The 16,515-nt window shown below is 36.0% G+C and overlaps 1 protein-coding gene and 1 non-coding gene across 4 annotated transcripts in view; both read right to left on the reverse strand.

Moving 5' to 3' along the window:
* Nucleotides 1-16,515, reverse strand: part of FBXL17 (F-box and leucine rich repeat protein 17) — a 478,885-nt gene that overhangs the window by 151,857 nt on the left and 310,513 nt on the right. For all 3 annotated transcript variants that reach the window (XM_060143363.1, XM_060143362.1, XM_060143364.1), the window contains one exon: nt 9,606-9,682. In XM_060143363.1, the coding sequence (XP_059999346.1) occupies nt 9,606-9,682 (77 nt within the window). The remainder of the gene's footprint in view (nt 1-9,605; nt 9,683-16,515) is intronic.
* On the reverse strand, nt 11,881-11,987 carry LOC132518984 (U6 spliceosomal RNA). The gene has a single exon (XR_009540089.1). It is a non-coding gene; the product is annotated as a U6 spliceosomal RNA (small nuclear RNA).

A 16,515-nucleotide genomic window follows, 5' to 3' on the forward strand; every position in this document is an offset into this window, starting at 1 on the left:
CAGGATAGAAAGCCCAGAGATAAACCCACACACATATGGTCACTTTATTTTTGATAAAGGAGGCAAGAATATACAGTGGAGAAAAGACAGCCTCTTCAATAGGTGATGCTGGGAAAATTGGACAGCTACATGAAAAAGAATGAAACTAGATCACTCCCTAACACCACATACAAAAATAAACTCAAAATGGATTAAAGACCTAAATGTAAGGCCAAAAACTATCAAACTCTTAGAGGAAAACATAGGCAGAACACTCTTTGCCATAAATCACAGCAAGATCCTTTTTGACCCACCTCTTAGAGAAATGGAAATAAAAACAAAAATAAACAAATGGGACCTAATGAAACTTAAAAGCTTTTACACAGCAAAGGAAACCATAAACAAGACCATGGTTCTGAAGAACCTAGGGGCAGGACAGGAATAAAGATGCAGATGTAGAGAATAGACTTGAGGACACGGGGAGGGGGAAGGGTAACCTGGGACAAAGTGAGAGAGTGGCATGGACTTATACATACTACCATATGTAAAATAGATAGGTAGTGGGAAGCAGCTGCATAGCACAGGGAGATCAGCTCGGTGCTTTGTGACCATCTAGCGGGGTGGGATAGGGAAGATGGGAGGGAGATACAAGAGGGAGGAGATATGGGATATATGTATAGCTGATTCACTTGGTTATAAAGCAGAAACTAACACACCATTGTAAAGCAATTATACTCCAATAAAGATGTTAAAAAAAATGCTATGAAACATGTCATTTGGCATTAACTAAAATTGCTTTTAAAGGATCATTTAAATGAAGAAATTATTTCTATATGAAAAGCAGAGAAATTTAAGAAGTTATCTGCACATAATCCAGTAAACGATTTGGAGTGAGGAGATTATAGTTCCAGTTTTGTTAATTAATTAAAACCTGTCTGGGCTCAATTTTCTCATCTATTAAAAAAGTAATATTTCTGCTTCCTTCATAAGCTTTTGGTAATAATTTAGAAGGAGAGTATAGGAAAAAATTTTAACTCATGAAGAATTATATACAGTTTTGAAATAATTAAGAAAACATTTATTGAATACATGAATACACAATATCAATGAGAGTCTCTATCTTCCAGCTAGGGAATGTTTAATCATAGAATATAACTGACATTTGGTGGCAGCACAACAAAGTTATAGTGAATAAGCACATTAAACCTATTAAGTTCTATAACTATATAATTAGATCTCATGGGGTAGCTGCTTTGCGACATTGTTTTTTTACACACAGATGGACAAACATGGTTATCATGGGATTCAGTTACCTTTGTTTAAGCTTTGACAACCGGGAAAATCCAACAAAGCTTTCTAGTAATAAATACTACTAAGTATATCACTGACCTATGAGTGGTTATCCAAGAGATATTTAACACTGAATCTATACCATATGGTTATTCACAGACAGTGTGAACCTGAGGGTTTCCTAGCCGCAGTTTCCACATCTCTAGGCTTGAATACTAACAGTCCATATCTAAGGGGATTAAATGAATAATGCCCCACCGAAAATATCCAATAAATGGTAACTATTCTATTATATTATTATGAAAATGTACACTTGACTTCTGTCAATTGAACTGGGTACTTGATTAGTAGTTAAAACCCAAAGTAGTGTTTCCTTTTATATATGTTAAGTGAAGTTGTTACCATGGGAATGGTGAATAAGACAGGAAAAGTCTAGATGAAAGTTGGAACTTACCCTGAATTTTCAACTAGAATATTTTCATAAGGTTTCTTCAAAATTTGCCTGTGTGTGCACGTAATCACTTTGGATGATTTCTGCTCTTTCTTTAGATTAACCAATGCATACAAACTCATCCATTCAGACACCTGCTCTTGCTCTGAGTCTTTCCTAAGGCTGTACTACCTCAAATGCCCTTGCTTCTCATATCTGTCCTCCCATGCCTCCTCCAACAAAAATCCTTCCCCAAAGATTTCAGCCTCTTATGACCTTGTCCTCCTGAGCCCCTACATCTTGTAGGGCCTATTTGTTAAAAAAAAAAAATTAACACCATCATGTTGCTTAATATGTTGGAAAACATTTTCACTGCTTATGTCTTCTTTCTCTATGTAAGCGTATATACTTCTCACCCATCTCTGTATTCTCCTCAGCACCCAGCTAGTACACATACAGTAAACATTTGCTGAATGAAACAAAAATGGAACTGGTCCAGTATAAATCCCAGGATTAGAAAGAAATTTAAACATTATGTACGTCAATTCCTTACCTAGTGCTTCCATCTTTCCATATTCTTTTCGAGAGATTGTCTCGGTGTGAATAACTCTTGTAATAGAGGACTCACTACCACTCAAAATTTCTATTTTTAAGAAGTTTTAAACATTAGAAGATTGTTTATTTTGTGGGATACTAGAAATTTAGTATTATTGCAGTTATCTTGGTGTTTATTGTAGTCCCCTTTAGATCTACTCATTGCTGATACAATACTGATAATGGTCAATAATGACACTATTTATATTACAGCATATTTCAAGGAAAACAAATGCTTAGTCTGCATACTTAAGGGTACTAAGCAGTGGGGGTTAAAAATAGGAACTCCAAAAAATTACTTTTCATGTGATTTGGGATAAATTTCTTTTATCTGTAACAGGACTCCTTCGTAAGATTAACACTAAAACAGCTAATTAATACTAAAATCAAACACTCTATTTTAGAAATGCTAAAAGCAGTTGAGAGAAGGAAAGTGGGAAAGTTAATATTTTAGCTAGTGATTCGGTTGTATATGGAAATTGAGTATTTGGCTATAAAAATTAATAAACTAAATAATTTGCAGCAACAATATTCATGTATTTGGAGGTGTAAGAAAGTTCAGGGGCAAGCACAGAAACCGGTCCATTCGTCTTTTACATGTAAGTTAGAAGATTCCTTAATCAAAAAAAAAAGAACCCTATTATATAGGAAGCTAGAGATGGCCTTTGAATTGGTTATGGGAGACTTTTCTTAAAATAAATGTCTTAAGGGCTTCCCTGGTGGCGCAGTGGTTAAGAATCCGCCTGTCAATGCAGGGGACAGGGGTTCGAGCCCTGGTCTGGGAAGATCTCACATGCCACGGAGCAACCAAGCCCGTGAACCACAACTACTGAGCCTGTGCTCTAGAGCCCGTGAGCCACAACTACTGAAGCCCACGTGCCTAGAGCCCGTGCTCCGCAACATGAGAAGCCACTGCAATGAGAAGTCTGCACACCGCAATGAAGAGTAGTCCCCGCTTCCTGCAACTAGAGGAAAGCCCACGCGCAGCAACGGACACCCAATGCAGCCAAAAATAAATAAATAAAATAAATAAATTTATTAAAAAAAAAAAACAAACGTCTTAAGAAGTGCTTCTCGGGCTTCCCTGGTGGCTCAGTGGTTGACAGTCCACCTGCCGATGCATAGGACACGGGTTCGTGCCCCGGTCCGGGAAGATCCCACATGCCGCGGAGCGGCTGGGCCCGTGAGCCGTGGCCGCTGAGCCTGCGCGTCCAGAGCCTATGCTCTGCAACGGGAGAGGCCACAACAGTGAGAGGCCCGTGTACCGCAAAAAAAAAAAAAAAGGAAGTGCTTCTCAATACATTTGAGATGAAAGTCTATTATGAAAAGTCTATTATGATAAGCATGGTTATTGTTAAGTCTTTTATTTCAGGGTTATATAGCTGCAGGCTTAGGATGACCTAGGAAATAGGGAAGAAAGTCAACAATTTCTTTGCTGTTGAGCGGAAAAAAAAAAAAAAGCATTTAGAAAACAGTTATAATTAAATACCAATTTTTTGGTTAAAAATCATGACAATTACTGAAAAGAAAGAAAAAAGAGAAAATAACACTTGCTAAGTATAACAGTAGACACATAAATACAATAGTGAGGAATTCCAGGAATGAAGGATTAGAAGTGGAGAGAAATAACTTTTAAGATGGGCATAAAAACAAGGTGAATTTGCAACAGTAGAAGATTTAGCAATTTAGTACTATTTTGTTAGAAACAATAAAAGCTGTCTATATTTAAATGACAGAATGGAGAGAAAGTGAATAATCAACAGTAAACAATAAGACATTCTTTTTGACTTGCAACTGTATTTTCTAAAGTTCTTCTCTGTCACGTTACAACTATTAGAGTTATTCCTGCTGACAAAAGGAGTTGAATCTTACCCAGCAACCTTGGAGCAGTCTGAAATACAATTTGAAAATGAAACAAAACATAAAAGGAAAAGAACCAAGAATTAAATATTAAATGGAACATCACTGTATGTAATGCATACCTAATAATATGAAAAATAAGATGGTGTAAGAAAGAGCGAAATTATTTTTGGTATAAGATTTTTTTCTTGAATAATATATCAGTGTTGGTTTGGCAAGGAAAAAAAAAAAAAAAGAAACACTCCTGATACTAGTATAACCCAGAATGCTTCTTGGGATCTCTTTTTGTTTCTTCAGTGTGCTTATTTTGAAAATGTATCCCAGATCCCAATTTGGATTAACTAATAGCTAAAGAGGTCTGGTATTCCAAGAAGAGGTAGCGAATGTACAACTTATTAATCTTTCAATAGCGTCAGAAGGCCAACAAGGCTGGGGTGAGGCATGGGTTAGACCAAAGCAAAGATTTATGGCTGCTGGCACTCCCTGCCATTCTTCTTGTCTGGAAGAAGATGCATTACCTGTTTTTTCTCTTTTTTTTTAATAAGCAGGCCAGCCCTGTCCTCTGGATCCCAACAGGGTGAAAGCTCCAGGAATGCAGAAACTACATGTCCTGCCTCTAGCACAGAGCCCAGCACATAGTAGGTACTGAATCAATATTTGTTAACAGAATGAATATACATCACGTCTGTCGTGTAGCAGACCAACTGAAATGACATCTCACATGATAACCACTGGAACAAATGACCTCCTTGTCTTGGAAGACCTTTTGCCCAGAGCAATCCAAAAGCTTTTATGGCAAGCCTTGGGGTTAGGTTTAAAAGGCCCAGATCAGGCAGAAGCGCATTGGCAAGCAGAGTAAGGGGCAGTCAAAGACTGTCCTCAGAGAGCAGCCCCAGGGCCTGCGGGAGTGACGGGAGAATGTGGAGCGGCCCAGATGAGCCTGTGGGTTGTCAGAGACTTGTAGGCCCCAGACATCGATGTCAGTAGTTGAGTGTTTACAGTCCTCTTTAATTAACAGGTTATTTGACAACTTGAGATGGGAAGCAAAAAGATATCCTCTAGAGTGTATTTCAAGGGCCCTGAGGAGTGCTAAATAAAGTCAAAGGAAATGTGATAACAACCCAGAAAGGAACCTGGGTCCTTTTTACAACTGCTCCCTGACACAGGGTCACACTGGTAACCTTCACTACGGAGATGCTAATGGAGATATGGGCTTTATTCATCCATCCCATTTACTATACCACATGTTCTATGCCTTGCAGCTGGAGTAAGACTGGCTCTGACCTCTGTAGGCTTGAATGATACAAGTTGTTTTCCCTTTAATCCTAAGGATACACTGTTCTGAAGGAGGAGAATTTTCAACAGAAAAGTGTTTGAAGGTGAGCAGAAAGGTTGGTTGGAAATTATTAGTTGATAAATTATTATAAGAACAAAAAACAAAAGCATACGGGAAGCCAAGAGAAAATTATCCAAACAAAAATGAAGGTAACATAGAGAAGAGATAGGGAAGAAACCTAAGATAGGGAGACAAATTAAAGATTTTATACTTTTTGCTGCATCTTTCTTTTTATTCCCCACTAATAAGAATCTGGTTTAGATAGCTTAGGTGTGGAAGTCAACTAGGCATGTATAGACTAATACAGGTCAAACTTCTAAATAATGATTCCCATAAACAGAAAGCCACACTTGGAGGAGGAGGGCTAATTCTTCTTCAGAAAAAGAGATGATTCTGTAATTATAAAAACTGCCAATTAGTGAGTGTCCACTATGCCACCAGGCACAACACAGATGTTTTATATTCATTTTCACTACCTTTTATGGTGTGTATTATCATGTGCTTAACAGATGACAAAACTAAGAGGTTAAGTAACTTGCTCAAGGTCACAAAGAAAAGAAGAGGCGAATTCTAACCTACTTCTCTGACTCAGTTTGAGTTTTTTTCCCACGATACTACCTATAACATTTATTTGTTTAGTGACAGAAGAGTGACAATATTAGATTTCTCTTTAGGGAGCAATTTCCCAAGACTGTATTTTCCATTTAGCTGTGCCTGAATTATTGATTTGTTTATAATTGTTATCCTTTACCATAAAGATCTATGTTCAATCTGGGGAATAAGAAACCTATTAGAATGATAGTTTTCTTCATGACAACTGTATCATATATCAATTAAAATGAACATAACTGGGCTTCCCTGGTGGCGCAGTGGTTAAGAACTCGCCTGCCAATTCAGGGGACATGGGTTCGAGCCCTGGTCCGGGAAGATCCCACATGCTGCGGAGCAACTAAGCCTGTGTGCCACAACTACTGAAGCCTGTGCGCCTAGAGCCTGTGCTCCACAACAAGAGAAGCCACCGCAATGAGAAGCCCATGCACCACAACAAAGACCCAATGCAGCCAAAAATAAATAAATTAATTTAAAAAAAATGAACATAGCTTCCTAACAGCCTGGGCAGGTGTTGCTAAGTACTATAATACTACACTCAACAACTGTGAGAATCTTGAGAAAAATTACAAATGATAAGCCAGGAGAGCTGCTGTTTCTGAATCAATGCATCCTGCAAAAACACTTCAAAAATCTCAGGATACAGTACTGAATGCATGTACGAACACAGCACCAAAGAAAAAGGAGGTGAGGAGAAGACTAGCTAGAATATGAGCAAAGCAATAGGAAGCAGAATTAGGGAGTAGTCTCTTGAAGGATGAAATTCCCCTGGTATCAGGTGTACATCAAATTTTACAATTTCTAAGTAGCCTCAAAAATCAAAAAGTCCCACAGAATATGTCTTTAATTATCCAGTTAAAGAAGGAAGAAAGCATCTGCTTTTCCTTCTTAAAATTTATAATTAACACAGGGCAAGGGATCACAGCCTCCCCTAGTAGAGCAATGACCTCCAATAACATGCCGTTTCTCTGGTTACAATGAAGAATCTTTCTTGCTGTCTTTTTGACAAAAATTGTTCACGTGTTATTGGCATGGTACCAGAGGAAAAAAGATGCACCGAGCTGAGTGTTTAGTAACTTCTTTTAATTTTAAAATCAAGTAGCAATTATAGTAAAATCTCATAAACTATTGACCTTTCCCCCTCATCCTCAACTGTGCCCAAACATTTTGAAAAACAGAACCAACAGATGCCCAGAGACTTTCATCACAAATCCTTAGAACACCTAAAACCTCACGGAAGAAGGAAGAGAGACTAGGTGGGGCAGAGAGCTTGAAAGCTGGAGGGACTGAGGTATGAAAAAAACCGTGATAGATTTCATGTCTGGGTGGAGGAAGGAAGTCCTCAAAAGTTTCACTTCTACTTCCTCTCAACTAGACTAGATCAGTGGTTCTCAACTTTGGCTGACATTGACAACATTTAGACAGGTTTTATTGCCTGGGCACCACCTCCTAGAAATTCTGATTTAATTAGTCTTGTGTAAGGTTCAGGCATCTGAATGCTTTAGAAACTCCCCAGGTGATCCTAATGTGCAGAGAGGGTTGAGAACCGCTGACCTAAATAATTCAGAGATAGGAATAAATGCAAACCACATGGGCAAAGTTCTAACCGTTTTCACCTCACCAGCAGAAAAAAAATCCTGACATCTCAAAATATCAGAACCTGAGAATATCACTAAACAATAGCAATAAACAATAGCAATAAACCTTCCTTCCTTCCAAGGAAAGGAAAGGAGGTAGAAGAATTTTGTGTGAATCTTTTCTCTGTCCCACTCCTGTAGGAAAGCAATTTTTCTCAGCAGTATACATTGTGCTAATCATTAGACTAGGTACCAGGTACACACAGGAGCATGAAGTCAATTCACAAATGAGGAAACAGTCTCAGAGATGCGAAGGAACTTCCCTAAGGCCAAAGAACAAGGAACGAAGACAGAACTCGATCCCAGATCTGTCCCAAGTCCAAAGGTTTTTCTCTTTTCCGTATCTTCTGGAACACTTCTTTGCACTGGCTAACTTAACTGGTACTGGGACAGAGTGTAACTTTAGCAACATTTTCCACTGCAGGACCTTGAAAAGTTCTAAGGAACTTAATCCATAGCTCTCCTGGCAATTAGCAATCTGACATTGACAGCAAACAGGTAAAAGGGAGAAATATAAAGTAAGGTTGGAGGGGCAGGTAGGAGACTAATGGTAAAGGATCTTGAATGCCAAGTAAAGAGTTTGCAACGTATGAATGTACTAGTTAATTAACAAATCTACAGGTATTGAGGATATGCCCTGTGTTGGGCAGAGAACACTCTAAGGCCTAGACAATAGGGAGATATTGGAGGTTTTAGAGTTACTGTATCGAAGTGGCAATCTAATATGCCAAACCAGAAAACAAACTACAAGTAAAAAGAAAATATATCAAAACACTCCTTTCTCATGGTATAATTAGGAAAAAGACAACAACGCAGAAACATTATAGATAAATCCATGTAAGACATTTACCATTCTCAAAAAATAAACTTTGAAAAGAAATTAGGGTTTTCAAGCCAAATCCTTTATGTTATTTTTTGTTACAGCTTCCATAGAATTTTTCCAAAGGATGAATTTAGTAGCTGATAAAATACAACTCTCCCACCCAGGGCAGATGGTCAGTATGACATCTTAGGATTGGAGTCGGTTATTAGCATATGTTGGAGTTAACAATAAAAAACGTAATGGATTATTAGTTCCCTTCAAGGCAGAAAGCATATTCTCCAGTTTAAAGGAACAAATTTAAAAATCAGAAAAGAAAAATGGAAACCATTTTAGTCTCCCATAAAGCCAAATAATTAGTTAAAACGCTGTATTTAGATTACATATGCAAATTAATAGGAAAAAATATATAAAGCTGAATGAAAAAGGAAAGGCTAGCTTACTTTTCTTTATTACTCCAATAGGATGATTTCATACTTTTCATATTTTTAAAAAACAACTTGCTTTTCTCCACTTTAAAGGGATATTTAAAATTAAGATAATTTAAACTCTTACAAACAAATGTATACCATTTACTTCCTGTATATCTGAACTTCCTATTGGAAGTTTCCAGCATTTTAACGAATTTAAGGCATTAAGAAGGTTGGCATTTGGAATGGCACAAGAATGCATTTTACATGACATTAAGCAAATCAACTCAATGTAATAGTTACTTTATATTTATTATATCAAATATGTAATTATCCTAGTATTTATTTTCATCATACAGCAATTTTAGCCATACTTTTTAATCCTATGTGAGTGTGTATGTGCATGTGCACATATGTGTGTATGATTACATGTGGTGATAAACATATACATGTTCATTTTTACTCTGGTTCCATTTTCATGATTTCTTGATTTTGGGGGGGGTGTGATCAGAGACTACAAGTAAAGATAAAACTCATAGTCTCTATGAGTTAGTAGCTTTTGATTTCTTTTAAAAAAGCTTTCAAAGATCTTGTACCTTTTTATTCTTGAAAATGATTAGGACAATGGCTCATTACATACCATAATCTGTGATTTTACAGGACACCAAATACAGCTCTTTCAGGTTTTGTCCTTCCTTTGCAATGACCTCCACACACCTAAAACACATACAAAAAATGGTGAGTTACACTAATGCGTTTCAAGTTAAATTAGCAAGAGTTTGGCCAGGACTGTAACAGGAAGAGGTCAGCGTTTGATGAATGCCACAGCTCTCTCCTTTCAACAAACCTCTTTCAAGGTGTTTCAGGAAAAGGTATTATATTCTCTGCTTTAAACTCAAGTGCTCTAATACCTAAATGACTTTAATTAAATACATTTATGACTAGCACATCTTTTAAAACCAAAGTGATGAAAGAGAGATATTCCTGTAAGAGTAGTGTTACATTTGGTAATTAAGGATTAGTAAACATGTGCTATATAATGAACATATGTGATTTACATAAAAAATAACGTAATTAAAGTGTAGAATATGGACAGATAGTCATTATAAAAGAATGGTAATATTGCTCATGGTTTAATTATTAATGATGGACTTTGATAACACTGAAGTACACATTTTGTGAAATTTTATTCAAAATAAAAATGTTTTAAAAATCTGTAACACTGATTAAAGATGAAAGAAAAATCGTACACATAAGAACTTTAAAATCTTTTACTTTAAAATGTTTTACTCTTAACATTTTAAATGAATTGTTGCATACATATAGGCCATATTCATAATATAGATATAGATATGTAAGATTTAAAGTCTTTTCTGGTTTCATTTCAGTTAAAAGGTTTTTGAATGGTGTACTCTGCTCTAATGGCCGTAGTGGAACATGTAGTACAGAATTGAATGAACTTTGAAAACAATGATTAACAGTGTGGCTCAGTCCCCTGAATTATCAGAAAAACCTGTACAGTCAAACTGACACATTGGCAGATGCATCCTTCAATGCAGCTCCTGTTTTAATCTTTATAAATAACAGTTAAGTAAAAGGGTAAAAGCAAAAAGAGTCATTAACCTTTTCTAGAAAGTAAGGATCAAGTAATTTGATACCTATGTGTGTAATCCATCAAAAAATTACTGAGTATCCATCTCTGTCTTCCAGATATTTTATTTGCTGTCTGGCTTATTTGTAAGTATCTTCATAAAATGTCAGGAAATTTTATACAATTTTACTTCACATAATTTATTACTGAAGGTTAAATTAATTATAGAGAAGACATATTTTTCTTTTAAAAATATTTTTATAGAATATTGTTTTAATGGAATGATAAACATTTCTAAGTTCCTCAGAATAACTGAATAAACATTTCTTTGGCTATTTAAAAAAAAAAGGTATATGATAAAAATGGGTAAGCTCTTCCATGGTTACAACAGAAAACTTAAAACAGTAACAATGTAATTATGATTGATACAGGTTATTATGAAGGGAAATTTTTAAACCTAATTCCGTGTCATTTCGCTTTACTGTAATATTTGAATAAAGCCATAAAAAAAGGGAAAATAAAACATTACAGGCAACAACCATGTTTTACATATGACTTTAAAAACTAATTTTCACATACTAAGGATAAAAATAAAGGCCCTAGATGATTATATTATAAATAGTTAATAAAAAGTCTACTTTCTACTGTATCAAATATGCATAGCTCTCTGTCCTCCTCCATTACCTACCAAAAAAGTTAGCAGATCCAACATTTTGTATGACCACCACAAAATGAAATAAGTTAGTGCAGAAATAATGTTCATATCATTTATTTTGTTCTCATGGTCTTTTCAAATAGTTCAAAACACCTGATTTTACATCTGATTATGGAAAAACTCTAAGCAAATACAATATTCTATTTGTGTTCCTGCCACTTGATTCTATATTAATAGGTATGCTACAAGCACACAAGAACATTAAAGACACACAGAGCAGACTACAGACAGCAAACACAAATTGATTTCAGTGTACAAGCCAGATCAAATGCTATTTCATAGGCAACAAAAACCGGTATTCACATAAAATCAGATAATCAATCACTGGATAAAAACTGTCCTAAAACTGATGAAAGGCCATGAGCATCAGGTTTCCTTCCTACATGACAGAGAAAGTTATGAATAGATATTACACATATACTTAGCTTACTCAAGAGGCAATAGCCAAGAGAAAACATGTGATTAAGAAATAAAAAACAGTACAGTACATATCTTTTAGAGGAAAAAAAAAGAGAAACATAAGAGAAAAGCACTTTGCTTTTACAAAGGATCACCTAGGATTTTTGTTCTTTTGTTTAAATTTTTTAAAATTAATTAATTAATTTTTTTAAAAATAAGGAACGCTTCATGAATTTGTGTGTCATCCTTGTGCAGGGACCATGCTAATCTTCTCTGTATCATTCCAATTTTAGTGTAAGTGCTGCCGAAGCAAGCACTTGCTCTGTTTTTAAAAGTTCAGTGATGGACTTCCCTGGTGGCGCGGTGGTTGAGAGCCCGCCTACCGATACAAGAGACACGGGTTCGTGCCCCGGTCCGGGAGGATCCCACGTGCTGCGGCGCGGCTGGACCTGTGGGCCGTGGCCGCTGGGCCTGCGCGTCCGGAGCCTGTGCTCCGCAGTGGGAGGGGCCGCAGCGGTGGAGGGCCCGCGTATCGCAAAAAGAAAAAAGTTCAGTCACATAAGGTTTTCCAAATACTTTTAATAACCCTGTAATCACAGCCCGTGTGCTAGAAGTTATGCACAATGTAAAACTATTCCGCAAATAGGAATTCATGGAGGAAAAAAAGTATTCCCTGGAAAATTTTTACCAAAAATTATTTTTTTAATTTAAATATCACATATTTCATGGATGTGATATTTGAGAAGTCCCAAGTTCTGTGAACCTGGACTGAAACTCAGTATCATATTAACACACAAAATTGAGTGTTTCAAATAAATAGGTAAAATAGCTATTTTTTTGAGAGTTGAAAATGGAAGTGGTTTATATTATCCTGTTACTGCAAATTGGTGAAAATGGAACCCCACATCAGGTCCCTGGCTAATGTCTTAAGTCCTGTGATTAGTCTAGGCCTACCTAGTTTCCCAGGCAGCTCGTAGTGATAGCAAGTCATGATGAGAGACCACGCTGGTGACTGTCCTTTCCTTCTAAAACTTTTAGAGTCCATTCTAGAATATATTTACAGGAGGTACCCTAACACAAGTCTGTTGACCACATTTACTCTAAATCTACTCTGTTTCAAGAGTCTTGGCTTTAGTTGTGGCCTTTAGTGTATTAACATCAGAGAATTTCCCAGTTCACTGCATAGACTGTATGCAGGCAACAAACAAGGCTTAGTAATTATTTACACCTTTTGACTACAGGTATTCATGTAAATTTTAAAGGGTATTGAAAATAATACCCAAAAAAGGGAGGAATGTTTGCAAAGTCACAGTCTGTGAGGAGAGTGAAAGAACCAAAGACCACATTTAAAACCTTTGCTTCTCCACCCTCTCTCCTATTCACAGATATCAAATAGGAGAATATGCATTAATCTCAGTGATTAATTATAGTTTTGTCCCTAGGGGTAAGCCATGAATTCCTAAACTCAGAATCCAGAATTCAAAATTTTCCCATTATCCCCCTACCCGTCCCCACCATCCCTAAGGATAAACCTCAGAATACCATATGACCAACATTTTCTATGGGTCAGTGCATTCGAAGATTTTCTATTTCATGCATGACAACCTAAGGAATTACAAAACTTGGGAAAAGAACAATATCCTTAGGGAAAGTAATAATCTGTAAGATTATTGAGAACAAATTCATAATATAGGAATATGGTATAGTGGAAAAATGCAGAAGAATATCAAATATTGTTAAAGTAGCCCATGAACATCAAACACAAGCCTACTAAACCACCTTTCTGAGTTCTGAGAAACAAAAGGGGACATGTTTTAACAAGAGTGAATAAAGAATCAGAAGACATACATTCTATTTTCACCTGCATGAAACCACAGAACCACCCCTGTCTTCTTCGAAGTCCCACATCATCATTCTTTATAAAAATGAGGGCCTATATGAAAAATTTATCCAAATGAAATGTCCTAGGTTCATTTAAATATATTTTAGCTCATTCTGAATTGCCTCCCTTCAGATTATTTTCTTGCTTTTATGTTTTGGCAGGGTTCTGAAGAGAATTAAAAAATTGCAACCACTGTAAATTCCTGAGTAACAGCTGTTGAGTACATATATGTATAAACTCTGTTAGAACAGTGAAAAGGGCCCAGAAAACCTGCTCCAAAGTATCCAAAGCGTCCAGAATTGTTTTTTATAATAATGTGATTTTATGCTCACTTGCTTTTGATAACGTTCTAAAATGCACCTAAAACACTTGATGAAATATGAAAAACAGTAAAAAGGTACTTTTGTGATCAATATAGGGTTTTTTTTTTTAAAAAAAGAGAAAGCATTACTTAGTTTCAGTGGAGGGAAAAATCTGTCTCCCTAGCAATAGATTCCTGGTAACCTGATTTATGTGAAGGGTAAAGGTTAATGAATTAAGCTGTGTAAGCTTCAAAACTATCAAAGGAATTCAAAAGAGCCTTGAATTATAGAAAACAATGGCCATTCTACATACATACCAAATTTTTATGTTTTTTGTCTCCAACTCAAAAGCTGGAACATGGCATTAGTGACAATTGAAAAGAACTAATGAGGAAATATGACTACATCGCTTGCAAAGAGGAGTGTCCTAGGAGACCTTGTTACTGTTTGTGATGTGTTTCAAATCCAAATGAAGCTAATTGGAGCTGCCAGACACTGGTTTGCAAATCTCACTTTAAAGGACAGGCTCAATCACCTTAGAGGTGTGAAAAGAAATGTCCCCATTAGAGATGCATTAGTATGTGGCTTGGTGAATTTCTAAATAAACTTTAGGATGTTCTTTCCTAAGTCACTTTTATATTTGAATAATAGATATATCTTCAAGCAGAAGAAAAAATGCAACAAGACAAAAACAACCCTACAGATTTAAAACAAAAAGTATGAACAGTGCTATAAAGTAATTGGCAAATAAGTGCAACGGGGAGCTAAGTACGTTTAAAGTCGAATAAACACGTAGATCAAACGTTAAAACTCCTTAAATACAAACACATCATAAAAGTGATCTATTTGGGGGTTTTAGAAATAGAACTTAATTTTCATTGTTTCCTGAAACTAGACAAACCAACAAGCCACTCTGTGTTATACAGATTGTAAGTGGGTAAAAGCAGAAGAGCCTGCAACACACACACACACACACACGAAAAGGAATAAAAAGGATTTACAAGATCTAAAGAGAGAAACAAGGGAGCAAACTTGGTCCAATTCTGTGCTACAAAAGCTCATCCTGACTAACTCATATACAGGTCATTTAAATGATAGCAGAGGTCACCAAAACACAATTTGGCATCTTACACAAAGAATATTGATATTTGATTGATTTTTCTAAAGCCCCAAATCGAGTTTTACTGACGTATAGTCTAATCCCAGTGCAGCAAATGAATGGACATGATTTATAGGTATACCCTGCTTTCAGAATGTGCACTATATAACAGATTTCTATGTTAAAAAAAGATAAATTTACAGTTAAACATTTACAAGATGAATCAATTCAAGAATTTACTAACAGTACCTTTCCCGTTATATGTGAATATAATTTCATTTATAAACATTCCATTCATAGGTACTTTTCTTAGTAACACGACACCTTAACATTACATAGCATTCAGTGGTTATTTTTATCTTTAACTTAAAGAAATGTACATAATGACAAATGAAAGCCTATTTTGAGAAAGTGATACATGGCATCATATTGATACGTTGAGCACCCTTTGAATTTCATGGTACACTTTCTTGTAAACGTTCTTCTATTCCATCCCTTTAACAGCACAGTATCAAATGTATGCTTAAGTCAATTTTTCATGCAAACATCTAAAGATAATCTCATAAAAGAGATGTTCACTGCAAGAGAGATTTTTTTAAAAGGATGACTTGCAATTAAAGTGCTAAAGCGTTCACTCAAAACACAATATGTCTCAGGGGCAAAGACTAGGAGTGACATGCAAAATGTCACCAGCTCCACCAGTTACAATTCTCTTGGGATATTCATTAAGTTCTCACTTACCAAATGTTATTCTCTGGAAAGCCAAAATCTGATTAGTGAATCCAAGATTAATTTAGGTAGCTGCTACTTAAACAGTGGAAAACTGATGCCCATTTTGTCACACAGAGATAGTGAAAGACTACACAATGAGAAGAGTGGTTTGTTTGTTTTTAATAAGATGTACCACAATAAGTGGCCTGAGATGTTATTGAAACGTAAATTCTATGGGTTTACATCTCTGCCAACAGAGGTGTTACACCTTTGGAAGAGGTGGAGCAGATGTTGTCATCTGCTGATTCTGTCTGGACCACCCTTTCCCTGACAGTCTCTAGCATTAAGTAGGTTTCCTAACTGGAGAGTAAGTAGGAGTCAGCACTGAAAAAGGAGTAATACAACAGCAAAATAATATTTTCTAACATATTTAGGAGTGACCATCACAAACCAGCTCTTACGGGAATATTTTGTTCCTTCATTTGTATAGAAAAACATGTTTAATGTAATTTGAATGTTTCTTAGAGAACTTTAAAAATGTTTTTCAAATAGAATAAAGCCTGCAGTATTTTTTTAAATGCACATTTTCCTTAAGTTACTAAGAAACAAAATGGTTAAATGTTTTTCCAAAGCCAGGGGGCAGGGGAGAGGAAACCAAACTAACACATTTGGATAAACTTGGTTCTGGCTTTAATATTTCAGATACATTTATCCAAAAGTCTTGTTTTTAATTTTAGCCATTGATCCATCCTTTTACCGCAGCTACACTAAACCATTATATAATAATTAGAGCTAACTTTTTCTAAGCGTGCCTCCGAGTATGTAAGAAGCAGAAAAAAAGATTCTAAGCT

This window comes from Lagenorhynchus albirostris, chromosome 3 (assembly GCF_949774975.1).
Source record: "Lagenorhynchus albirostris chromosome 3, mLagAlb1.1, whole genome shotgun sequence".
Lineage (NCBI taxonomy): Eukaryota > Metazoa > Chordata > Mammalia > Artiodactyla > Delphinidae > Lagenorhynchus > Lagenorhynchus albirostris.